This window comes from Chroicocephalus ridibundus, chromosome 4 (genome assembly GCF_963924245.1).
Source record: "Chroicocephalus ridibundus chromosome 4, bChrRid1.1, whole genome shotgun sequence".
Lineage (NCBI taxonomy): Eukaryota > Metazoa > Chordata > Aves > Charadriiformes > Laridae > Chroicocephalus > Chroicocephalus ridibundus.
In genome coordinates, this window is record NC_086287.1 from 29,286,554 (window position 1) to 29,309,894 (window position 23,341).

Sequence of the window (23,341 nt, forward strand, 5' to 3'; positions counted from 1 at the left end):
TCCGTGGGGTAGCAGAGGGAGAGCACAGGCATGCTCCAGCCATCGCAGTGGGGATGGTACCTGCTCCTTGCTGCGCAGCCAGGGGCGAGACCATGAACAGATATCGAACGCCGCCACAGCAGCCCCCGGCAGCTGCCGTGCTGTGCTGTGCCGTGCCGCTGAGTGATGAACTGCAGCACACCCGGCCCCCCGGCAGGGCCGGGATTTCTGTGTGCTTATCTCTGCAGCATCTCCCTGCTAATTTGCCAGGCCCCGCTCCAGCAGCTTTCTCACACGCTCAGTGGTACCAATGCTGGGAAGCTCCAGCCAGAGCCCAGCTCCCACTGATGGCCGAGCTGCTGCCACCTGCATGGCCTGGCAGGGCTGGGGACAGGCGGCTGGCTCATCCCGCATCCCCTGGGGACAGACCCCACAGGGCTGGGGACAGGCGCTATGGGGCTGGGGACAGGCAGCTGGCTCATCCCGCATCCCCTGGGGACAGACCCCACAGGGCTGGGGACAGGCGCTATGGGGCTGGGGACCGGCGCTATGGGGCTGGGGACCAGCCAGCAGTGTCCTCACACCACAGGAATGGACCTCACACAGAGGTGGGCAGGGAAGTCCTGGAGCAGCCTCCCTGCTCTCCCAGGAGGACACAAACGTGAATCCTGTCAGGGACACAGAGCCCGTTATTTCCCTGGGACCTGCAGCCCACGGGGGATCGTGTTGCCTGCTGGCATCTCTTCCCTTCCCACCTCCCATAGCTCCAGCTTTCCTGGCCACTGGGGCTTAAAAATAGAACAGAAAAGGCCACAGACCTCCCCTGGGGCTACCCTCGGCAGCAGGGTTTGGCCTCAGACCTTCTCCCGGGAACTGTTGTGCCCCCTTCCTTCCCAAGCTGGAGGGACCCCCCATGGCAGATAGGACCCTGGGATGGTGTCTCTGGGCCTGAGTGGGCTGGAAACGCCCTGCCAGGGCTCCAGCAGGGACTGTCTGGGAAGGCACAGGGTGGGCTTGAGGAGGAGCGGGGTGGGTGGACGGGCACAGAGTGCCTGGGTGGGGACAGGGTGAGTGGACAGGCATGGGGTGCCCGGGAGGGACGGGGCAGGGCAACAGCAGGGGAACGGGAGGGACGGATGGGAACAGGGCTGCTGGGTGGGCACAGGGGGCATGGGGCGGGCAGGCGGGCACAGGGCAGCACACGCCCACCCTGGGAGAGATGGACAGGACCCGGGGGACCCCAGCGAGCCGAGAAGCCCCGACAAAGCCCCGGTGTCTCCCGCCTCCCGGACTGTCACCGGGCACGGGCCGGCTTCTGGACGTCCCGCGGCAGCCCGACGGGGAAAAGACTGCCGGTGCGGGGGGTGGAGGCGGGGGGCCCCGGCGCTCCCGGGGGCACCGGCCGTCCCCGCGTCCGCCGGGGCCGGGCACCTGCTCCCGCCCCGCGGCGGGGCCGGGGCGGGCGGGGGCGGGGCGGCGGCGGTGAAATACGGCGGCGGAGCGGGGCGCGCTCCCATGGCCCGGCGGCGGCGGAGGCGGCACGGCGGGGCCGGTGGCCCGGCGGCGGCGGGGCGGCATGCCGAGGGCGGCGAGCCGGTAGCGGCGGCGCTGAGTCGGTGCCGGGGCGGCGGGAGCGGCGATGCGGCTGCTCGGCGCCTTCCTGCGGCTGCTGGTGGCCGGGGCGCTGGGGGCGCCGCCCGCCCCGGTGAGAGCCGGGGGGCGGGAGGGGGGTCGGAGCGGGGGCAGCCCGGCCCCGCCGATGCCGCTGCCCCCGGTGGCGGTGGCGGCCGGGGCAGCCCCTCCCGGCGTTGGGGCGGGGGGCGGCGGCGGGTCCCCCTGTGCCGCCCCCGCCAGCGCCCGCCTTTCCCTCCCTGCAGGCCCCGGAGGCGCGGGGGACCGCCAGCGCGGAGCCGCCCGGTGAGTTGGCAGCGGGCGGCCGCCGGTATCCCGGCTGGGAGGGGGCGGCAGCGCGGGGAGGGCTGCGCGCAGGGCCGGGGGGAGCTCGGTACCCCCCGGGGCCCTTATCCCCCCGGCGATGCCCGGTGGGGAGCGGGGAGCAGTGCCGGGGCTCGGAGCAGCCCGTCCCCCCCGCCCCGGGCGCTTGCGGCACCGGGCAGCGCCGCGGGCCGGAGCGGAGCGCAGCCCTGCCCCGGGCTTGCCGCTTCTCCGGTGCCGGCTGCCGGGCAGAAAGGCTCCGCTTCGGCTCCCCTCTGGCCCTCCTGCTGGGAAACCCGAGGGGACGGTTTTCTGCGGGGCTGGGCTTCGGCGCCCGCCGAGGAGGGGAGACGGGGGTGCGGGGGGGAAGCGGGTGCCTGAGAAGGAGGAGACGGAGCTGGCGGGCAGGTGGAGAAAGAGCCCGTCGAGGTGGCTGTGGTGGCTGTGCGAGCCGTCGCACCAGTGTGGTGATGGGCTTACTGGGGGCACCAGGGGGTCCTCTGCATCCCTGTGCCCCTGTGATGGGAGCAGGACCCCACCGCGGCTGGTGCACCTGCCCCGGCAGTGGGTCCGCTGGGTTCAGCCTCTCCGGGGTCCCTCCTTACATCCCCCCTACCCCGGTCTCTTGCAGTCCTGACCTTTCGGGAGATCTGGAATCGTAGTTTCTGCCGGCCTCTGGAGCAGCTGGTGGATGTCATCACCGAGTTCCCCAACGAGGTGGAGTACATTTTCAGACCCTCCTGCGTCTCCCTGCAGCGCTGCGGAGGCTGCTGCGGGGACGAGGGTCTCCGCTGCGTCCCCGTGGAGACAAGCACGGTCACCATGCAGGTAAGCACTGCCACTGCAGGGCTGTGGCTGCGCTGGGGAGGTGGTAGGCTGCTTGCCAAGCGCCGGGAGGGTGAACTTGCAGCTTCTCATCTCCCAGACATGGTAGCAGCATGGATAACAGGGGAGGGGGGCTTACTCACAACTGCTCAAATGCACGCCAAATCAGGAGGGTCCCTCTGCCTGCTCTTTGGGCTTGTCCCTGAGGCCAGGTGACACCCCTGGTGGTACTGGCCTCACTCCCTGCTTCCCTGCCCTCTCCTCTCTGCGTGGTCCGTCTGGCTGACTGCCAGCTGCCTTTCCAGACCTTCCCTGTCCTTCAGTGGGGCTGGAGGTTTCCCAGTTGCCCGTTTCCTGGTTGCCTGTGACTCTGCCTGCTGGGGCAAAGCAGGTACTGCCCCCGAATCGCAGGGAGAGGTCGGTGGTGCTGACAGTGAACTTGTGCTGGGGGCTCAAAGGGCTGCACCGGCTGCATTTCCAGTCCCCAGTGTGGGAGCTGAGGGAAGTGGGGTGGGAGATCCTGTGATCCAGCAGCTGTGAACAAGCTGGCTCTTCCCCGTGCATCGGGCAGCCGTTGTCCTCACACTGCAGCCCTTGTGCTGCGCTGCTGGAGGGAGCAGGGAAAAGCTGTGGTTTGCTGTGGATGACAGACTAGAGAGTGCCTGCAATAAATCACCAGTGATTTTGGTCCCTCTGGGGTTGAAAGCGTGTTGGAAGGCAGGGTGGGAGTCTCCAAAAAAACTTGACTGAGGTGGAGCAAGAGCCTGACAGGAATGGGAGGCAAATTCCCAAGCACAAGTCTCCCTCCAAGGCAGGGATCCTGCTGCCGTGAGTGGGATGACAGTGTCAGGCACTTCTGCGGGGGCTAGTGTGGATCACACCAATGATGGACATACCCTGTGAAGCCCCTGGATGTCCAACTCCAGCTCTGGGCTGAGCTGTGGACTGACACGTGGCAGGGCAAATCCTGCACCCCATGGGCTGGGGAGGCACCGTGGTACTGACTCCAGGCTCTGGGCTGTGGGAAAGGGGGCCAGGAGGAGGCAGCAGCAACAGGAATGGTCTGGAAAACATGACTAGCGGGATATTTCCATCGGAGACGGGAGATGTGCAAAGTGGTCAAATATGTGAAAGCTCTCCACAAAGACAGAGACAGAACAATCTCCTCTAAGGCTGGGAAATCCCAGGACCACGGCGCTTAAATTACAGCCCTGAAGACACAGGGCGGCACTAGCAGAGCCTCCCAAGCTGCTGGGGCGGCCGGGCCTGGCCGGCACTGCCTGCGTGCGGAGGTGGAGTCTCCGCTGCCGGAGGTCCCGAGGAACAGGTTAGACACGCGTCTGCCCAAGAGGCTGAGGTGTCGAGGCAGTGCCGTGGGACTCCTTCCAGCCCCCTCCTGCCGCTGGCCGGGAGGTAACCTTTGCTCCTCTTTCAGCTCCTGAAGATAAAGCCAAATGGGGAGGCACCCTACGTGGAGATGGCGTTCACCGAGCACAAGCGGTGCGAGTGCAGGTAGGGACCCCCGGGCTTGTTTTCCACCTCTGTGCCCCTTCAGCAAGAGCGACCCTGCCAGCTCACTCTGCCTGTGGGACAAGGATGCCCTGGGGGCACCCCGGCCATGCTGCGACACCCCCACTGTCTCCGCGCTGGGGTTTGCCGGTGCTTATGGCCCTTGCTCAGCTGCAGGCAGCTCCGCATCTCTGCAGCCTGCTCCCTGCAGCCAAGGGGGTGCGTGGCATTGTCCACAGGGCTGGAGCTGCTGTGGCACCTGTGGCACCCCAGCTCTGTCAGCAGGGATGTCTGTGCCCCCTATCCTTGTGGACACCTTGGCATGCCTGGTGTAGGCTCCTCTGGGTAACGGAGCGAGGCTGGTGGCTCTGAGGCAGGTGTTTGGTGTGCAGCAGTGTGCCCAAGGTGGTGGCTCAGCAGGGGGCTCCCTGGCTTGGCATACCTGAGCATGACCGTGGCTCAAAGAGAAAGCTGAAGGGCTGGGTCTTGGGCTCCCATTTAAGGGAGGCTGCCTCATCCAGGACCGGGGAGCAGGGGTTTGCATCCAAGCCAACAAACGAAAGCTTAAAACATGCAGCGCTGACCTGACATGGATCAGGGATACGCAGCACTGGCCCAGGATGGATGCGCAGCACCAACCTGCCGCAAACTCCTGGCACACATTTAACCCCTCAGGGTGCTCACTGTGTCCCAGAAATGGTGAGAGCTTGGGCAGGACAGGGCCTCTGCCCAGGGGCTGCAGTGCTGTGGGAGCAGGGAGCGACTCTGGTGCTGCCCAGAGCTGGTCCCTGCCACAGAGCTCTCCGGCACTGTCTGCATGGGGGTCCTGGCGTTTGCTTTCCATCGTGACCCCAGGGTGATTTAGTATTGCGAAAACTGGGGATTGAGGGTCCTGCTGGGCAGCTGTGAGATGTGATCTTTGCCTGGAAGAAGAGGATCCCCAGATCGGTATTCCCCTGCAGTTGTAAGAGCGGTTGTGCTGGAGCAGACCCAAGGCCCATCCAGCTCTGGAAGCGTCTCTGGAGGATCTGTCGGTGGATGCAGAAGAGGGAATGGGAAGAAGCACATGTGTTACTTCCCCCCGTCCATTTCCAGCTGTTTTCCGTGCAGGGAATTTCCTGAGCCTGTTGTGGTTTTCCTACTTAGGGTAACTCCCAGGGGATCTCTTATGAGTACTTGTGCAGACAGCCTTTGAATCTGTGTAAACTTCTTGCTTCTGCAGCACCTTTCGGCTTCTCCGTAAGCCGCCTTCCACACCTTCACATGGCTCTGCTTTGAAGTTTAGCATAGGCGTGGTGGATGTCCTGGCCTTGCCCCCTCTCGGGGATGCTTAAGCCAAGTATGTCGTGGCTGGTGTCTTGCAGCAGATCCCACGTGTTACTCAGGACGTTGCATCTTGTTTAACCAGCTGAGCTATGGAAGCTGTCACTGAGAGCAGCTGAAACTGAACCTGTGCTTCCTGGCCTCATGGGCAACATGTCACATCCCCAGGGGAGTCACCAAAGCTGACTATCCCCTGCCCCTTTGCTGTGTCTGCCTTCTCTCTGCCGACTGCAGTCAGGTCCCGGCTGAGGAGCTGATAACATGGAGACAAGTCGTATTGGGTCTGTTTTAAGCATGAATGGTAACAGGTAGCTCATGCTGCGCACTGGGGCATCTTGATAAACCACCTCAACAGCAGCTCAACAGACGGCATTGCCCAAGTAACCACTTCACTGTCCTTTTCCCACCCCGCAGGCCCCGGCAGGACCTGATGAGGCTGGGAAGGTAAGCGATGTCAGGGGTGGCGTTACCGGATGGGGTTGGGGGGTCTCATCTCCCACACATCAGCCTGTCTTGTGGTACTTTCCTTTTCAAAGGAGGAGGTCCAAGGGCCGAGGTAAGAGAAGACAAGAGAAGAAGAGACGTAAAGACTGTGAACTGTAAGTGAGAAGGGGCAGGTATGGGTGGTGTCTTATTTCTTTGGGAAGAGCAGCTTCGTTAAGCCTTAAGGTCTTTACTGATGCTGTGAGGGGCTTGTGCGGAGCAGACACAGGAGAAAGCAGGACAAGGGGGGGACAGTGGGCGGCTCTGGGGAAACAGGCCTTTTCCTGAAGGCTCAATAGGTGCTCTGGGTAGTCTCCAGGCTCAGCTGCTCAAAGCTGGCCGGTCCTACCCAGGGTGGGGATGGATGGGCTGGGTGACTTGATGGTTTGTAGCTCTATCACCATCACAGACCACGCTGGGGTTTCCTGGATCCCTGAATTTCCAGTTTCAGCCTCATCTTGCTGCCGGCTGTGTCCTTCCTGCAGTCCTTGACTAGTCGTTGTTTGGGTTACTCTACCCTTTCCCTCCTTACATTTAGCTGACTCTCGAACCGCTTGCTGTGACAGGCTGGACTCTTCCTGCAGACGGTTTTGGGACATGGTGCCTGTGGCTGGCACTTTCCTGTTGTATTTCCCTGTTTTGTCTGAAGTTTGCTGCTCGGGGCTCAGCCCCATTGCCCTCACTCCTCCCCGTGAAGAGGCTGCCTGCGGTCCCTACCCCATAGTTTGGTGCTGTGGGGGCGTGGGGCAGAGTGGGTGATCCTGGAGGTCCTGGTGTCCGTCCCCCCATCCTGGCAGCACTCACCCCGTGCCGTGCTCTCTTTGCAGATGTGGCACGCCACGCAGGTAGCCTCCGCTCTGCCCCCGGCCTCGCTCCTGCCGCCTGCGTTTGAGCCAGCTGCGTTTCCCCCATGGTGTGGGGGACGTGTGGAGCCGTGTCCCTCCAAGCAGCAGTGGGGAGCAGGACTCCGGCAGGGAAGAGCTGACTGGACTCTTGCTTGGCCCTGGCGGGAGCGCAGCCTGGAACCAAGGACTCTCTTGCCCCCTCTGCACTGCTGGCAGCAGGACGAAAGGACCCATGGCCAGACCCGGGGCTGAAGATGAGCAGCTCAAGCAGGGTGTTGGTGTTTGAGGGCATCCTGGGGGCAACGAGGAGCGGAGCTGGTGGCCGTGCTGCTGGATCTGGCTGGGGACAGCATGATGGGGGGGGCGGACAGAGACGGATCAGAGAGTTGCAGCTGCAAAACTGCTCTGTCCTGCCAGCGCCCTGCAGCTGGGGAGGAAGGAAATGGGCAGGCAAGGCTGCAGGGCTGCGTCCGTCCCAGCCTTGGCATGGGGCAGCCCAGGAGGGTGCCAGGGAACTTGCCTGGGAAGCCCCCCTGGTGGGGAAGGGGAGGGAATTGGGGTTGCCGGGGCTCCTCGCGTACTCACAGCCACGTCCCAGCCTTGCCCTGCTCAATAAAACTGGTGGTCGGACACAGGAGCTGGCAGTGCGAGCGCTCCTCTCTGCTTTCCAGCAGCTGCAGGCAGCGCTCTTCCCCATGGGCACCCAGGCTGGAGGAGGGCAGTCCTGTGGTGGCCCGGGGCTTGTCCCCAGCACCAACTCCTGCAGGACCCAAGGGGTTCCCTTGGTGCGATGTTGGAGATGGGCAACCAGCAGGTCAGGACTAAGCTGCTTCCCCAGGCTGGGGGCTACCCATGTGCTGGAGCTCAGGTGGGTACTGGGAGACCCTTGGGGGAACTGTCCTCCTCCACACCGTGACGTGGGGCTGGTACCCTCCCCCCCGTTAACCATCCCCATCCTTTTCTCACCCCAGTCCAAACGTCTGGCTCACTGTCCCATGGCTTTCCTTCCCCATGGCTGGGCTGATGCAAGGTTGGAGCAGCGGGGGGCAGGCTGCCCGTGGGCCTTCCCACCCAAGAAACACCCCATCAAAGCTCATATCACCCAGCATGGGGGCAGGCTGGCCTGGGAGCCCCGTTGATTACTGGGAACATCCTTGCGGGTGTAGGGGGCTGGTGGTCCTCGTCAAGGTGACTGTGGGTGCTGTTGCTTCCTGCTTTCCCCACTCAGCCTGGTCTGTGCCCAGGTCTGTGGGGCAGCCCCAGCCCTTGTTTCTGTGTGCCTTAAGTGGTGCCCCTGGGGCTCTCCCTCTCCCCTTTCCCACTCCTGCTGCGGCGGGGCTGGGGCTGGCTGCCAAATGTATCCCCTGCTGTGCTGTGCCCTGGAGCAGCACACGTTGCTGGAAACCCTAAGGCCAAGCTGGGCATCCTGGGCATGGGGTTAAAACAAAATCAAGGGTTATTCTTGAAAGGTTCAAGCAAAAGTCTGGAGGGCAAGATGGGCAAAGGCTCTAAAGTTGCCATCGAATGAGATGACCTGTGGTTTATCCTGTGCTAAAGAGCAAGAGTGGAGCCCAACGTAGCAGGTGTTGGGGTCCAAGGCGGCAGCTCCTCCCCGTGTCTGACAGGGCAGCCCATAGCTGGGGCAGGATCCCTCAGACCCCTAATGCTGGTGCTGCCTGGGGCTGGCACAAGGACACGGGGACAGGGCAGGTCCTGTGGCAGTGGTACCCTGGCAGGGGAAGCAGGTGGTGCGTGTTGAGATGACGTGAACCTCCATGCTGCCACATGCAGCATGGTGTAGACTGGGTGAGTGTACCCGTGCAGCTGGATCCTGTCTGGATCCCTTTGGACCCCATTTCCACTTCTGGCATCCGCAGTGTTCTGGGGCACAGCCTATGTGGGCTCTGTCCCAACAACAGCCCATGAAGCTCCTCCTTGGCTGCTTCATGGATGAGGGGGACTCGCTGCTCCCCTTCCCGTGCCACTCGGGGTTTGCATGGGCCACGTGGCACCCTAGCTCCGGTGGCCTGTCCTGGTCCCTGCAGGCTCTCCCCATCCCTGTGTGCCATTTCAGCCTGGCTGGTTACACTTTGAGGCTGAAGGAGGACTGTGTGCAGCACTCGAGGCATGTGTGTGATGGTTTCTATATTGTTTTTAACAGTAGAATTTTCACTGTGGTAGTATTAAACCTTTAAAAAGGAAGTTACATAAGCCCAAGGATGTTAATTAATAAAAAAATAAATTTGTCAAGAGTGGTGATTAGGGTTAAAAAAAAAAAAATCAAACAAGCTCCTGCCCAGTGGCTTTTCCTAACGGTTCCTGGTGTCGGGTGTCACCTCTTTGGCTGCTGCTGGGCACGGAGAGTTTTCAGGCAGCTCTGCCCAAAGCCCGTGGGGCCGGGCGCCTGCCTCGCACGGCTGCTCTGTGTCACTTCTCCCCCTGCATTGCCTGAGTCCCCTGGGTGCTGCGTCTATTCTCCTCCCCTGGCATGGGGTGTCGGGTGGATGGCAAGGATGTGGCACCACCAGCATGGGAGGTTTGGGAGTGGCATCTCCAGGTGTTGGGACTCCCTCCAGCACTGGGGGGGGGGGTTTACTGAGGCTTCACCAGTGAGGGGAACCTGATGAGTCCCAGCAACTCTCCAAAGCTCCTGGGGTTGCTGCAGGCATGATACGCCCGGGGGAGGACCCGCTCCTTCCCCTGCCCCTGCGTGTCCCTACCAGAGGGGAGAACCCTGGGGCCTCTGGGACCCTCCTCATCGAAGGGTGGCAGGGACTTCCAGCAGGACATCACGCCCAATGGTGACATGAGGGTCAGGTTGGGGACCTGCTGCCAAGAGGGGAAGAGTGGGGCTCCTGGCCTCGAGGCTTCTGGCCACCAACCATGCTCCCTCCCAAGGGGACCAGCCGCTGTCTGTCCTCCTGTGTTGCTCCCAGTTGTGCCTTTTTTGGAGGCTTACATCAGTAGCTCCTGTCAGCCCGCCCTGGCCACAGCAGATGTGTCCCCTGAGCACCCCGACAGGGGCAGCTACATCTACGGACCCCCATGTTCCCCCAGCACTGCCGAGTGGGGCCGTAGGAAGGGACTGGTTCCCTTGTAAAGGGACCAGGGCAGACCCCCAGTCCCAAAGCCAGCAGGGAGCAGAACGACCCCATGCTGGTCCTCCATGGACAGGCAGCAAACATGCCCCAGCCCCGCTGCTCCCAAATCCCCCATCCTTCCCCTGCCTGTGTACCCCTCGCAGACGGGCAGCTCTCCCGCGGGAGCAGCACGCCGCTGGGTTATCAGCGTCCCTGCGCTCCCTCCTTGTGTCTCCCAGCCTTACAGAGCAAAGGTTTGTTTAATAAAGCTTTAGGAGCCAGAGCTGCAGCAAGATGGTTTAGAAGGGGAGTTTTAGGGGAGACAAAACATAAGCTGGGCTCCAGGCTGCGCTAAGAACAAAACATCACGTATTTTGGGGGGGAATTACCTGAAAGGGCCAGGAGGAGATGAGCCCAGAGATGGCAGCTGATGAAGCCTTGTTGTTAACGCTGCGCTGGTAACCTCCAGCCTCCCAGACCCTGGGGTGCCAGCAGAGCGCTGCCTCCCAGCAGCTTCTCCCTGTACCTGCAGGTCTCCCGCGTGTTTCCGGGGCAAATAAAGATGCGCTGAGGTCCTCGCCTCTTCTTGCTTGTGACTTACAAGATTTTTGCATCCTCACAAAGCTGGGCTTGCTGCAGCCAGCAGTGTTTGCAGTCTCGGCCTGTTTTAAGCTTTTGTCAGCTCTCATGCGGCTATTTTAGGCGGTGAGAAAAAAGGGCGGCGCTCACTCCCCTCCCTCTTACTTGTTGGTGCTGGTTTTGCTTTGGGAGTTTGCACTTCCCAATAAGGGCCACAAGCTCTTCAGCAGGTTAATCTAAAAATAATCCCCCAAATTTAACGTCGTCCAAGCGGCACTGACATGGGAAACTGGAAGCCCACAGCTAAGGGCCGCTGTGCCTCGGGGCTGGTACGCATCTTCTCCCCCCGCAAGCCTCCTCGCAGGCCAGTCCCTGGGGCATGTCTCCTCGCCAATGCCTTTGGCTCACTCTCCTCTGCGCTGCCCTGTGTCCCCTTCGCCTCACCGGCCCCGCAGCCTGTCTGCGCAGGGCTGAGCCACCCCGGCATCGCCCAGACTCGGCCCTGCTCAGCCCTGCAAAGCTCCGCCGTGGGCCCCCAAAAGGAAGCCAAACCACCGTCTTCCAGCTCCTCCCTTCCCATCCAGAGGGGACACAGCTTTAATTGTGTGAAACAAAAAAAAAAAAAAACAACTTTAAATACCGTCCTGACGTGACTTTGAGTAAAGGCCGGTTTATCTCTACAAGGGTGTTATGGTTGGAAGAATCCACAACAATTTATTGTCATTTAGACAATTATTCTATCACACGATGAGCCCTCCCCCCCCAGGAAGGGGAATCTGGAAAAACAAGGAAACCCAAAGGTTGAAATGTAAACAGATTTAATAGAATAAGACTTAATTATTAACATTAATAACAGTAAAGAACCAATATTGATCCCGATACCAATATAAAATACAGGAGGATTATTCTCAGCCCATTCCATCAGCAGGAAGCTGTGCACTCCCAGCAGGGGACAGCAAACGCCGGACACTGCCAGCGCTGCGGCTTCGGGGGGAAGAGAAGGGCTCGGGGGTTTGGGGCAAGTTCTCTGGACTGCCACCATCAAGGGAGAGAGAGCACTGTGCAGCAAACTTTCTAATTTGTATTGAATGCGACGTTCATGGTATGAAATAATGCTGTTGGCCAGCCCGGGGTCAAGTGCCCGGGTCTCGCTCCTCCTCATCCCTGCACCTGGCGAGTTCGAAAACACCGAGACCTTGAAACCCATACAATAGCTGTCTATAAAGTAAATATTTTCACAAATTCAGACACTGGAGTCTTCTAAAAGTGCAGTTTTCCCAAGCATTGGAAGAGAAATTAGTCCTGTGTCGCTCAAACCAGGACAAAGGGCTACAGGAGGTGTTGGGCAATGAACTCAACTGGAATTTTGTTCCCCTGCCGGTGACGTCCCATCACACATCTCTCTGTCACCATCCCCCTGATATCCAACCTCCTCTACAGACACCTTACACTGGGTTTTGTAGTTTACCTGTGCTCTCTGTCCTCTCCAGGCCCACACAGATCTGCTGAAGTCAGGCAGGGGAGTCCTGCTGGCAGAGTCCCTCTCCTCATCCCGGGCCCCGCTTCATTTCTTGCTTGCTCAGACTTTTCTCTTGAAGGAGGAGACTCCGGGCTCTGGTTGGAATTAAAAAACCTAGAGACTGGGGGCTTTAAACAGGCTGGGCAGAAAAAAATGGGCTCTGTTAGGTAGAGATTGGTGGTGAAAAGGAACTTGGAAGTGTTTTGAGAAGAAATCAAAGAACCAAGCACAGGGATTATGTTTGGGCAGAGGCTTGTCTCACAGAGCATCCTACCAGACCTGCCCTCTGAGGCACAGCATCAGCCTTTCGCACTCCTAAACAAATGGCCTTCGTTAAGAAAGAGGGTGTTTTGTTGCTGAGCTGAGATGCCGGCACGGGATTTACTTTTCCTGTTCTGCTGTTCAAAGATTGGGCAGCACAAAAGAGCTGCCCAGGTGACCTGAGCTGGGGGAGATGCCCCGCCATCGGTGTGTGCAGGGTACGAAGTGATGGGGCAGCCATGAATGGGTGCCCCCTTGGGCATCCTGGCCTAGCTCTGGGGCCTTTGCTCTGCTCCAAGCTCAGGTGCCATCTGGTCCCTCCTTGGGAAAGGCTGGGGCCAGCCCCACAGCAAGTACTGGCTCCGGCTAGGGCTGAACACAGTGACTGTCCAGGCCGGTGTGGCTGCGATGGGGCCAGCTCCCGACAAAGTAAAACCGCCTTTTTGGCAACATCTGCTGTCGCAGTGGGACGTGCCTGGCAGTTAGCAAGGGGCGGACAAAAATGCAGGTGCCTCCTTCTTCCCAACCTATCTCAGCGCAGTCTTTCCTAGAGCATCACTGGGATTTCAGCTGTCCTCCCTTTGCCAGCTGTCCTCCCTTTGCAGGTCCGTCCCCCCTCCCCGACCCTCCAGAAAGAAAGTTATTTGGACCTCGACTGACCGTTCCACAGACGCAGGAAACCAGCTGGCCTGAGCCACGACTGGCTGAGCGCTCCCGAGTCGGCAAATCTCCCGCACTGGTGGCTGGGGTGACCTGGCGGGCCCTGCAGACCCGGCCTTCCGAGAAAAAGCCATACCAGGGGGCCAAGAATGCAGGCTTCTAGGCTAAGCCAAAGGCGGATATTTTCCACATACAAAGCATTCGTTAAAACACCAGCCGGGATCTTCGCTACGCTGTGCCTTAATGCATTTGTGCTGACGTTCCCCTGCTCTCTCTATTTGAAATCAGTTCGTAAAAACAAAGGAGGCTGGTAAACGAGTGGTAAAAGGGCCAAGGGCCAGCCGAGAGCCCAGGGTCTGGGGGGGATGGCGGGGGAAGGGAGGCAACGACACCGGCTTGCAAGATACAAACCAGGGGAGCCCTCAGTGCCCCGGGGGGGCCGTGCAGAAGAGGCAGGTCACCCAGCGGCTCCCCGGGTGCACCCTTCCGGACGCAGGTAGAGGCAAAGGCTATTTAAAACACGGCTAATTACGTGTTGCGGGAGGAAGGAAACACAGTAGCACGGGCAGTCCTTAATGAACGGGAGCTTTATTAATTAAGGACAACTAATGGTGACTAACGATGATAATAAAGCAAGAAGGGGGGGGTGGGTGATGGTGGTGCTCACTGCACGTTAACGGAGAGATGAAGAACCTCCCTTGGGGCAGGGAGGGGTCGGCGGGGGGACCCTGGCCAGGACCCCCCCCAACCCCGTCCGGGACCCGACTCCCCCTCGGACCGGGACCCCCGACCCCGGCGGAGACCAGACACCGCCCCCCCCCGGCCCCGGGATCCCCGACCCCGGGCGGGACCCGACCCTCCCGGCCCCGTCCGGGACCCTCCGGTGCGGCCCCGGTGCCGCGGGGCGGCGGGGGGCGGGGGTGGGTGGGGTGTGTGATGACCTCATCCGCAGCCAATCAGCGCCGCCCCACCGCCCCGGGGGCGCGCGGCGGCGGCACGCGGGCCCGGTGCCGCCCCGCCGCATCTGCCGGCGCCGGGGGATGCTGCCGGCGGGGCTCGGCCAGGTGGGTGCCCGGGGAGGGGAGTGGGGGGACGGGACGGGCGACGGGGCGATGCCGGTCACCGGAACCGGTCAGCGGCGCCGGTGAGCGGCCGGCGGCGGGGCCTTACCGGCGCCTCCCCGCTCCCTGTCTCCCGGCGGCGCAGGGCGGCGGTGCGGGGCCATGATCCGCCCGGAGGCCGAGCCTTGCTCCCGGGCGCTGGCGCAGGCCCGCGTCTACCTGGGGCAGCTGCGGAGCCGCGTCTCGCCGGCGGGGCCCGAGGGCGGCGGGCGGCGGGACTACCTGGTGGAGGCGGCGCGGCAGCTGCGGCTGGCGCTGGAGCGGGACGTCAGCGAGGACTACGAGGAGGCCTTCAACCACTACCAGAACGGCGTGGACGTGCTGCTCCGCGGCGTGCAGGGTGCGCCGGGCCGCCTCGGCGGGGGCATCCCTCCGGGGAGCACGGCCGGGGGACCAGGGCATCCTTATGGGGAGCGTGGTCAGGATGGGGCATCCCTCCGGGGAGCACAGCCAGGGGACCGGGGCATTCCTCAAGGGAAACCAGCAAGAGGGTCAGGGCATCCCTCTGGGGAGCACAGCCAGGGGACCAGGGCATCCTCATGGGGAGTGTGGTCAGGATGGGGCATCCCTCCGGGGACCACAGCCAGGGGACTGGGGCACCCCTTTAAGGAGCACGGCCGGCCGGAGAACAGGGCATCCCTCAGGGGAAGCCAGCGAGGGGACTGGGGCATCCCCCTGGGGAGCATGGCCAGGGGGCTGGGGCATTGCTCTGGGAAATGCGGTCAGGATGGGGCATGCCTCCAGGGAGCACAGCTAGGAGACCGGGGCATCCCTCTAAGGAGCACAGCCTGGGGCCAGGGCCTCCACGCAGGGAAACCAGCCAGGGCACTGGGGCATCCCTCAGGGGAAACCAGCGGGGGGACTGGGGCATCACTCCAGGGAGCCTGGCCAGGGGACTAGGGCATTCCTCTGCGGAATGTGGTCAGGATGGGGCATGCCTCCAGGGAGCATGGCTAGGGGACAGGGGCATCCCTTTGGGGAGCATGGCCAGGGGACCAGGGCATCCTTCCAGGGAGCACAGCAGGCCCCTCACGCCCACCCTCTGCCCCACCCACAGTTGACCCCAACAAGGAGCGTCGGGAGGCTGTGAAGCGGAAGATCACACAGTACCTCAGGCGTGCAGAGGAGATCTTCAACTGCCACCTCCAGCGGGCTGCGGGGGGTGGCAACCCCACCGCCACGGTGAGGGGCTGGCGTGGGGTGGCACAGGTGGGATGGCAGTGGATTGGTGGCACTGAGAAACCTGGGGGGAGGTGGGTTGGACGCATAAAGCAGCCCCGCTGAGCCTCCTCAGCCACCTCTGCCAGATGTCACAGTAAGGTGGCATAGAGAAAATGGCAGACGCATCAACTGCAGAGTGTCCCGGCATGCCGGGGGCTGCGGGGGGGCTGGCAGCCCTTTGCCCTGCCTGGAGCGAGGAGCTGAGGTGGGCACAGCTTGCATGGGGTGCATTCCCCCACGTGTGAGCGTTTTAGCTTGTGGCATCGTAGTAAAAATGGCCATTTTCAGTGAGACCGAAGCCACTGGGGGGAACCACCTTGTCAGATGTTAAAAATGTCATCTTCCCTGTCATTGTTCCCATCTGGGTGGAAACCCAAGACAATGGCTGCCTGCTGCACGGTGGGGAGCAGATGGTTAATGAAGGGAGAGGTGAGCGAGGCAGGGCAGGGTCGGGGCCTGGTGAGAAGGACGAGAGGAGAACAGCAGCTGCCTTCTGTACAGATCCCCTCAGCGCTGAGGCAGTCCAGGTCCAGGTGTAAATTTTGGAGTAACTTTACCTCCGCTGCAGGTGCAAGCTTTACCTGAAATCTTCAGAAATCCAGGAGCTGGCCGAGAAAATGTCCCAGCCGACGTTAGGAATCAACTGTGGTGGTTGGAGAGCTGTCTCTGGGTGTTGACCAGCCCGGCAGTATTGCTGCCTGCTCTGGAAAACACGGGGACTTCTTCTACCTGCTCTCACGGACAGTAGCATCTCTAGGTCCCTCATCCTCTCCTTCACTGCCTTGCAGGGTTACAGCAGCCTGCGCTTCCGGCCGATCAGGACGCTGAGCTCGGCGGTGGAGAACCTGAGACGGTGTAAGGTTGTGGGAGTGATCGATAAGGTAATGACTTGACCTGGGACTGGGATGTGGGGGGAGTGAGGCTGGGGCTGGACCAAGGGGAGCGTGACCTGGAGGGTCCTGGCAGCTGGGATGGGGGTGCCGTCCCCCAGCGCACCCACCAAGGAATGTGAGGGTTGCCATCCACACCATTCCCACCATGGAAAATTTGCAGGCGAGGATGGAAGACCCTTTAGGGGTTAGTTGGGAGATCTCTTAATGTCCCCATTCCTTTTGCTTATAAGATGTCTCAAAATATTTACAAGGAGGTTGATGCATCTGGTTCTTTCCCATGCATGGAATCATGCTTGATGCTTAGCTACCATGGTGGTGGGCTCCTATGGATAACTAAAACTTCAGCAGAAGATAAACTATACTGGTGTATCAACTAATTAGTAGTTCATGATCTTGGAGTGAAGATGGCTTACCATCTCCATACGCACCCTGGCACGTTGCTCTCCTCTGCTGTTCACATCTCAGTTTGTCGGGACTGATGTGGTCCCCCTGTCCTGCAGAGGCCCGGGTGAGCAGCCCAGCGCACCCCACAGAGCCAGGAAGGAGCAGTGAAAAGCCTTCGTTGTGAAGGAATCAAAAATGGTGTGGGAGTCACCTCTGTCTTAATTAGCTCTGCTCCCTGGCTCCGTGGCTATGTCATTGCTAATAACCTGTGTTTTGTCTTTCAAGAGTAGAAGTTTGTGCACCACCAAACTCCTCTAGTTGGGTGGAGGTTTGTTGTTGCAGAGTTGAGTCCCTGGGTCGTTCCTGGGTGCGTTGGGTGTGTGTTGGGGCAGGAGCAGTCACCGCTTCTGACCGGTACTGTATATATTGCTCCCAGGTGCAGATCGTCCAGGATCCGGCCACTGGTGGGACCTTTATACTTAAGGTGAGTGTTTTCAGTTTCATCTGCCTGTTTCTCCCTGTCCAAGCATATGGCTGGGGCAGGTGAGAGGACTGAAAAATAGCAGATCACAGAAGTGTTAGTGGAAGTTCGGTGTTCATAAAGCTTCTCTTGGCTGCCTCTGCCATCTTCTGTGATCGGAAGGGAAGCCGTTCTCCTTGGTCCTCCGTTCCTCTGCCTTGTAAAGCTGCAAACCAAGCCTTACACCTGTGTTAATCTGGGTCAACCCCTGAAGCAGATAGTGGGTGAGGTGTGGTCAGTGCAAGTCCTAGGGCATTTTCCAGTGCCCTTGGAACTAAAAATAAAGGACTTTTATAATTGGACAAGGAGGCATGACAAGGAGAAGCATCAGTTCCAGAGGAGAGAGGAGAGAGGGCTGGGATGATGGATTCCCATCTGCGGGAAGCAGGGGCGGTTGTGGGGGAAGGCCACTGCTCTGGACCAGCAGCGTCCTCTGTGTCCCGCAGTGCAGGTGGGGACCACTCTGCCTTGTCACAGCTGGGGGCTGACAGGGAGCTCCATTGCAGGTGACACAGGGGAACAGCCGTGGGGCTTAGCAGATGGCACACTGCCTTTCTGTCTGGCCTCCTGCCCTGCCAGGTGCTAGGTTGCAGGGAATCCAAGCCTCTACTGTGCTGTAATGTCCATCTACCTGTACCTCCTCAGAGCCTCCCCAAATCCCATGTTGAGACCCGTGAGCGACAGACCATCATCCCTCATGGGGTCCCCTTCATGGTCAAGCTGCTGTGCTACTACGTGAGCGAGGACTCCATCTTCCTCCACCTGGAGCACGTGCAGGGTGAGTAGGGACAGCGTTGCCTCCCATCTGTGGAGCACCCCGCTCTTATCCCCAGCCTCCCTTTCTTTAAAGTCTCAAATATGTTTCTTCTGCTGGTTTGGGACTGTTTTTTATAGTGACAGCACAAGCTGTCTTTTTCATAGAAGGGTGATGGGTACCAGGGCTTAAAGACTTTGTGGAAGGAACTGCTCAGCTGTATTGGGGATTCTGGAGGTTTGGTAAGAGCCAGCTGGGGAAGTAACCTAGAAATGGGCCTGTGGAGACCTACAAGGAGAAAGAGGTTGTGTGTGTAGGGGTGTTATGTGGAAACTCGCCTTAGGGACCACTGAGTCCTGTGGGAAGGAGTGGCCATGCCTTGAGGCTGATGTGGTCCAGTGTCTTGAAAAGAAAAACCTCTTCGTTTTACTTGAATTGTTTGTCCATGACAGGAAAATGATGGAGGAGAACCAAGTGAGGTAGTTCACCTGGATGTTGTAGAACAAAACTTTTGATAAGACCTTTATAAAACATTTTTTGGTTACAAAAGAAGAGGCCACACTGGATTCTGAGATCAGACCGAAGAGAGGAGATGGAGAATTGGAGCATAAAGGGCAGGGAGCACATTTAGGTTTGGGTACAACAAGGAGGCAAGCTTGGGGCCTGTCCCAGATCCTGGTGAAGAAGTGTGACAAGGTGGAGGCTTGTCCCAAGGAGCTTCTTTGCTCTCTGCTGGTTGCACGGATGTCTAGGGAGCAGCAGCTGGAGTCCAGCAATGACAAATGAAGGCTGACGTGTGTTGGAGAACAGCCTCAGCTCCTCATGCGTTGCTGTAGGATGAATTTGCAGAAAGCAGCCAGCAGCTGAATGTGGGGAGACTGGGAAGCCCCGGCAGTGTGCTGTGGGCTCCAGGGCTCACTGCTCCGGCTCACTGCTGACCCATGGAGTCTGTGCCATGCTGGGGGAGCTCTCTAACATCACCATCACATGGAGAGGAAAAGGTTTTCAGGAGAAAGTGTGAATGGCGGTGGGATCAGGGGCATGCTTGAAGATGTGGTTGACCGTTGACATGGAAGTGGCAGAGCTGGGACCAAGGAGACTGTGCAGAAGGGGGATCAGGGCTTCTAAAGGAGGGGGGAATGAGCCTTTGGTGTGCCAGGTCCCGGGGGAGGTGTGGCGTTGAGCATGGTGTGCTTATAGGGCTGGGGAATACTCTGCATGGACCTGAGCTTTGCTGGGGAGATGCTCGGTCATGTCCCCAGCCTGCGGGCCTTGGCCTGTGCCTGAATGGGCAGTGTCCACGGCAGGGGAACCAGGGATGCTTTCTGCACCATCACTTGCTCTTCTCTCCACTTCCCAGGGGAGACACTGTGGTCTCACCTCCGCTCCAAGTACCGTGTCCAGCAGGGCTCTGCCGATGCAAACACCGTTCAAGCCCTGAGGAACCGTGGCAGAGAGGACGGTGTGGGAAGCTCCCAGGGCAGCGGCCAAGTCTCCGTCTTCTCTGCTCGAATGGGCAGTGACCTCCCATGCTCTACGACCCACCGAGTATTGGGAAACACGGATGCCTTGCCCCCTCGGGAGCAGTCCCCTGACCCCATGGACTTCGACTCAGGGAACCACTGCCGGCTTCACCCCGCTCCTGCTGGTGGCACAAGGGCTACACCTGGAGGGCAGGACCTAAGCGTCACCCAGGCTACGTCTGGCATCATGGACCATGTTCCAGCAGCATCAGCCAAAGGCCCCAGCCACCTTACCAACCAGGCCCTGGTCATCTATCCCTGGGACGCTCTAAGGAGCAGCACGGGCTGCGTATCGGAGAGACCAGCCTCCCAACAAGACCCCGGGCCATGTGCCGGTGGAAGGCTTCCCCAGACACCCGGCCCCGTACCAAAGACTGCGAGAGGGGACCAGCCAGGGGCAGGGGAGCTGCCGTCTCAGCAAGTGTCTGAGGTCCCCTGGGCTCGGCCTCTCCTGACCTCCTCGGGTCAGCGGCAGCTTCATGCAGGAGTTGCCCCCTCCAGCTCTGTCAAGCCCCATGGGCCCGACCCAGCGGCGCGGGAGCCCTCGCGGGGAGCAAACCTGACCCGTGGCCAGCTCAGAGAGCAGCCGCTGTCAGGACAGTGCCAGGCTCTGGCTTCCCATGGGCACGGCCGGAGAGCGTGGGCTGTGAAGGAGGAGCAGGTGCAGCTGTGGGCAGCGGAAATCCTCCTGGCCTTAGAGGGACTTCACCAACAGGGTGTATTGTGCCGGGACCTCAACCCCAGGAACGTGCTGCTTGATGCAGCCGGTAGGTAGTGCCCCAGGCTGCTGCCCCGCGGAGAAGGAGACTGGCCTCTCGGCTGGGAGACTGCTGTTTGCCCCATTTCCAGGGACACGGAATTTCTTGGGTTTGTTTTGGGGGAGGTGGGAGTCTGGGGAGGTTTGGCTGTTTGGAAGTGCGGCCTCGGTTGGGACTTCCAAGTGGTAATTACAAGAGATGGCTCTGCAGCCGCAGGAATGCATTGCTCCTGCTCCCATGTCAGGGCTGGCTGCCTGGGGAATCCCAGCATGGGGGAGCTGAGACCGGCTGAACTGTGCCTGAGGTTAGTGGGATTGCAGCGTTTCCCTGCTCGTAATTACTGCTCGCTGGGGTATTCTGGAGGTTGCCCGTCCCTCCAGGCCATGGGTACCACTGTCAGTGCAAGCTGAGCGCATGTCCCTGCTCATTTGGGGCGAACTGGAAATTGCTTAGGAAAAGAGGAACGTGGAGAGCTTTGGAAGGGGAAAGCTAACCTTCCGCTCTTTGGCACTGCTTCTTTCCTCACTACAGCCTGCCCTGGGGTCTGCGAGATTGGAGTCCACCTAACCAGTCTTACCAGCTGCATGGGATGCCGGGGGGTGCGCAGTGCCAGGGGATGCACAGTGTCTGCGCTCGCGGCACAGCAGGGACCCAGTGCCCTGGCTGTTCCCAGTTGCAGGGACATGGCTCGGCTTTGTGCTCTGACCAAAGTTCCTTAGCTTTGTCCTAACCTCCCTGCTTTTGGCTCTGGTGCTGCTCTGCAGGTCACGTCCGTCTCACCTTCTTTGGCCAGTGGACAGAGGTGGAGCCCCAGTGCTGCAGCCAGGCACGGGAAGAATTGTACAGTGCCCCAGGTAAGGGACGCGTCCCCTGCCTTCTCCTGCCCTTAGCCCAGTGCTGCCAACCGGGGGAGAAGGGGCTTCTGCAGGCAGCGAGATGTGCCTGGCGTGGCCCAGCCACTGGTGCTCCCTGCCTCCAGCTGTAACGCCTCTCTGGCTCTCTCTGCAGAAGTGGGGGGGATCACGGAGCCCACCGAAGCAGCTGACTGCTGGAGCTTTGGCGCTCTCTTGTACGAGTTGCTGACAGGAGTGGTAAGAGGCAGAGGAGCTGTGGAAGGTGGGGAGGAGGAGGTGACGCCGTACGTAGCACAAGAGCTCCCTGCCATGCGGGGCTGGGAGGGTGCCTTGCCCTGCTGGCACCTCAGCACTGTGCCGGGTTACTTCAGGCACGTGATTCCTAGCGCCTGCGCATGGTTTCTGGGTGTTCAGGCACCCGGTTTTAGATCCTGCTGTGTAGAGCTGGGGTTGTGTGGCGATGGAGGCTCAGCAGGGTGCTCCTACCCTCCTCAGCGCCTCTGCTCACCATCACCCTCTGCCTCCTGCAGCCATTGTCCCAAAACCACCCTTCAGGGATTCAGCCTCACACCCAGTTGCATCTGCCGGAGGGGCTCAGCCTGGCCGCTACGTCGCTGCTCACTGAGGTGAGGGGCTTGGGTGGATGGGAGGGAGGATGGGGCTAGAGGGTCCAACCTGGGTAGCTTTTACAGTGTCCCCACCTCTCCATCCTGCTGTCTCATCCCCTTTCTCTGCAGCTCCTACAGTACAACCCAAAGCGGCGCTTGGGCTCTGGAGGAGGTGGCTTGGCAAAGCTGAAGTCCCACACCTTCTTCAGCACCATCCCGTGGAACAAGCTGGTGGGCTAGGCAGGCTGTCCTTCCCCCAGGGAGCTGGGCACAGAGCCGCTCTCCCAGGCACTTGTCACCGCTGGTGGCACTGGCAGGTCTGCCTGCTGGGGGGGGGGGGTGCGTGCAAGGGCTGCCCCAGGGTGGGGTACGCATGGTGTTTTGCAGCCTTACATGTTCTTCCGTCTCTGCTTGTGTTTGTTGGCGTGTCTGAGAGAGGAGGCTGCGGTCTGGGCCGGGCTGTCTTCTCCTCTAGGTCCTTCCTGGTGGGAAAGGGATCCCAGGTGCCCACCCCTGGTGAGAGGCCATGCTCCCCTTCTGGGACATACCTTGCTCAGCTTAGCCCCATGCCCTGCGACTCCCTCCCTATGATTTTTATCTCTGCTGCTACCACAGTGACCTCCCCCCTGCCCTGTTATTTTTTTGTGGCTTTCAAGTGCATCTCCTCCAGGCCCCACTGGCTGGTGCCCGAGCCCGGCCCCTGTGCCCATCCCTGGCTGCATGTGTGTATGTGGGTAATGCCTGCTGCAGGGGTGAGAGGGGAAGGAGCCTTCTGCTCTTCTCCGCCCTCCCCCCGGGCTGCTGAAAAGAATAAACCTCTCATTATCGCTTGCAGAAGTAGCATCCTTTTGTTTCTGAGCTGGACCAGGGAGGCTTGTGCTGATCGAGGGAGGGCCCCAAATGTCTCAAACCTTCGTGGGAGCCCCAGGTTGGTGTCACCCGCTGGCTGTCAGCACCCTGCAGCCAGAACCCAGAAGGTGGCACCGAGTGCCTGACCATCTCCCCTTGTGCCCTGCTTGCCTCATGGCCTCCTGGATCTGCATGGCCATGTGCCTGCAGCTCAGGGCTGGGAAAATGCACAGAGTGCCCGTGTTTTCTTCCAGCCTTGGCTGTTGTCGTCGATACCCATTCCGTCTCCAGCCTCCCAGGCCTGGTTGCTCCTTTCTGCTGGCAGGGCAGCAGCCCCGCTGCCCTCCTTGCTGTGCTTTGAGCAGGGTCATTCCTGGTAGAACAAACAGCGAGGGTTTAAAGGGATGAATGCCAAGAACCAGCACTGATGGAAGGAGGGTAAGAGCAAATACAAACCAGGATGGAAGAAAAGCTGTCTGCTCACAACCCGAGGCAGAAGCTGCTGTGCTCATTTGTGCAAGTCAAAGCCAAAGGCTGAAGGCCAAGCTAGCAGCGGCAGGGATGTAATTTTGGCTCTCCTCTCTCAGCGCTCCCTCCCATTGATCACTTGTCCCCGATAATAAGGAATTACTGGCACCACTAAAACTTCTACGGTTAGCTAGTTCCACCTCCTGCTTGCGAACAGCAGTAACACCCTGCTCCTTGCTGACCCGGCCTGGCTCTTGGGCAGCAGCAGGAGCACTTGTCCACCAGAGGGAAGCAGAGCCCGGGAGAAACTCATCTCCCACCCCAGCAAAGGCAGAGGACACCTCAGAGGCTGGGCAGAAGCAAGAGGACTAACCAAGGAGCAGACCACTA

General features: G+C 60.4%; 2 protein-coding genes across 2 annotated transcripts; both read left to right on the forward strand.

The window, feature by feature from the left end:
• Positions 1 to 1,481: 1,481 nt before the first annotated feature.
• PGF (placental growth factor) lies at positions 1,482 to 9,135 on the forward strand. The gene is made up of 7 exons (XM_063333826.1): positions 1,482 to 1,684; positions 1,857 to 1,896; positions 2,546 to 2,742; positions 4,175 to 4,251; positions 5,986 to 6,015; positions 6,108 to 6,170; positions 6,882 to 9,135. The coding sequence occupies exons 1-7, from the start codon at positions 1,619 to 1,621 to the stop codon at positions 6,901 to 6,903; spliced, it is 495 nt and encodes a 164-aa protein (XP_063189896.1). The 5' UTR covers positions 1,482 to 1,618; the 3' UTR covers positions 6,904 to 9,135.
• Positions 9,136 to 13,968: 4,833 nt separating this feature from the next.
• RPS6KL1 (ribosomal protein S6 kinase like 1) lies at positions 13,969 to 22,483 on the forward strand. The gene is made up of 11 exons (XM_063333744.1): positions 13,969 to 14,062; positions 14,205 to 14,459; positions 15,177 to 15,301; positions 16,129 to 16,221; positions 17,054 to 17,101; positions 17,783 to 17,915; positions 19,252 to 20,181; positions 20,937 to 21,026; positions 21,181 to 21,263; positions 21,557 to 21,652; positions 21,764 to 22,483. The coding sequence occupies exons 2-11, from the start codon at positions 14,222 to 14,224 to the stop codon at positions 21,872 to 21,874; spliced, it is 1,947 nt and encodes a 648-aa protein (XP_063189814.1). The 5' UTR covers positions 13,969 to 14,062; positions 14,205 to 14,221; the 3' UTR covers positions 21,875 to 22,483.
• Positions 22,484 to 23,341: the final 858 nt, after the last annotated feature.

Coding starts and splice junctions, on each gene's coding strand:
- PGF (XM_063333826.1), top strand. CDS start 1,619: ATGCGGCTGCTCGGCGCCTTCCTGCGGCTGCTGGTGGCCGGGGCGCTG. Junction 1,685..1,856: donor TGGGGGCGCCGCCCGCCCCG/GTGAGAGCCGGG, acceptor CCCTCCCTGCAG/GCCCCGGAGGCGCGGGGGAC. Junction 2,743..4,174: donor CAAGCACGGTCACCATGCAG/GTAAGCACTGCC, acceptor CTCCTCTTTCAG/CTCCTGAAGATAAAGCCAAA.
- RPS6KL1 (XM_063333744.1), top strand. CDS start 14,222: ATGATCCGCCCGGAGGCCGAGCCTTGCTCCCGGGCGCTGGCGCAGGCC. Junction 17,102..17,782: donor GTGGGACCTTTATACTTAAG/GTGAGTGTTTTC, acceptor GTACCTCCTCAG/AGCCTCCCCAAATCCCATGT. Junction 17,916..19,251: donor CCACCTGGAGCACGTGCAGG/GTGAGTAGGGAC, acceptor TCCACTTCCCAG/GGGAGACACTGTGGTCTCAC.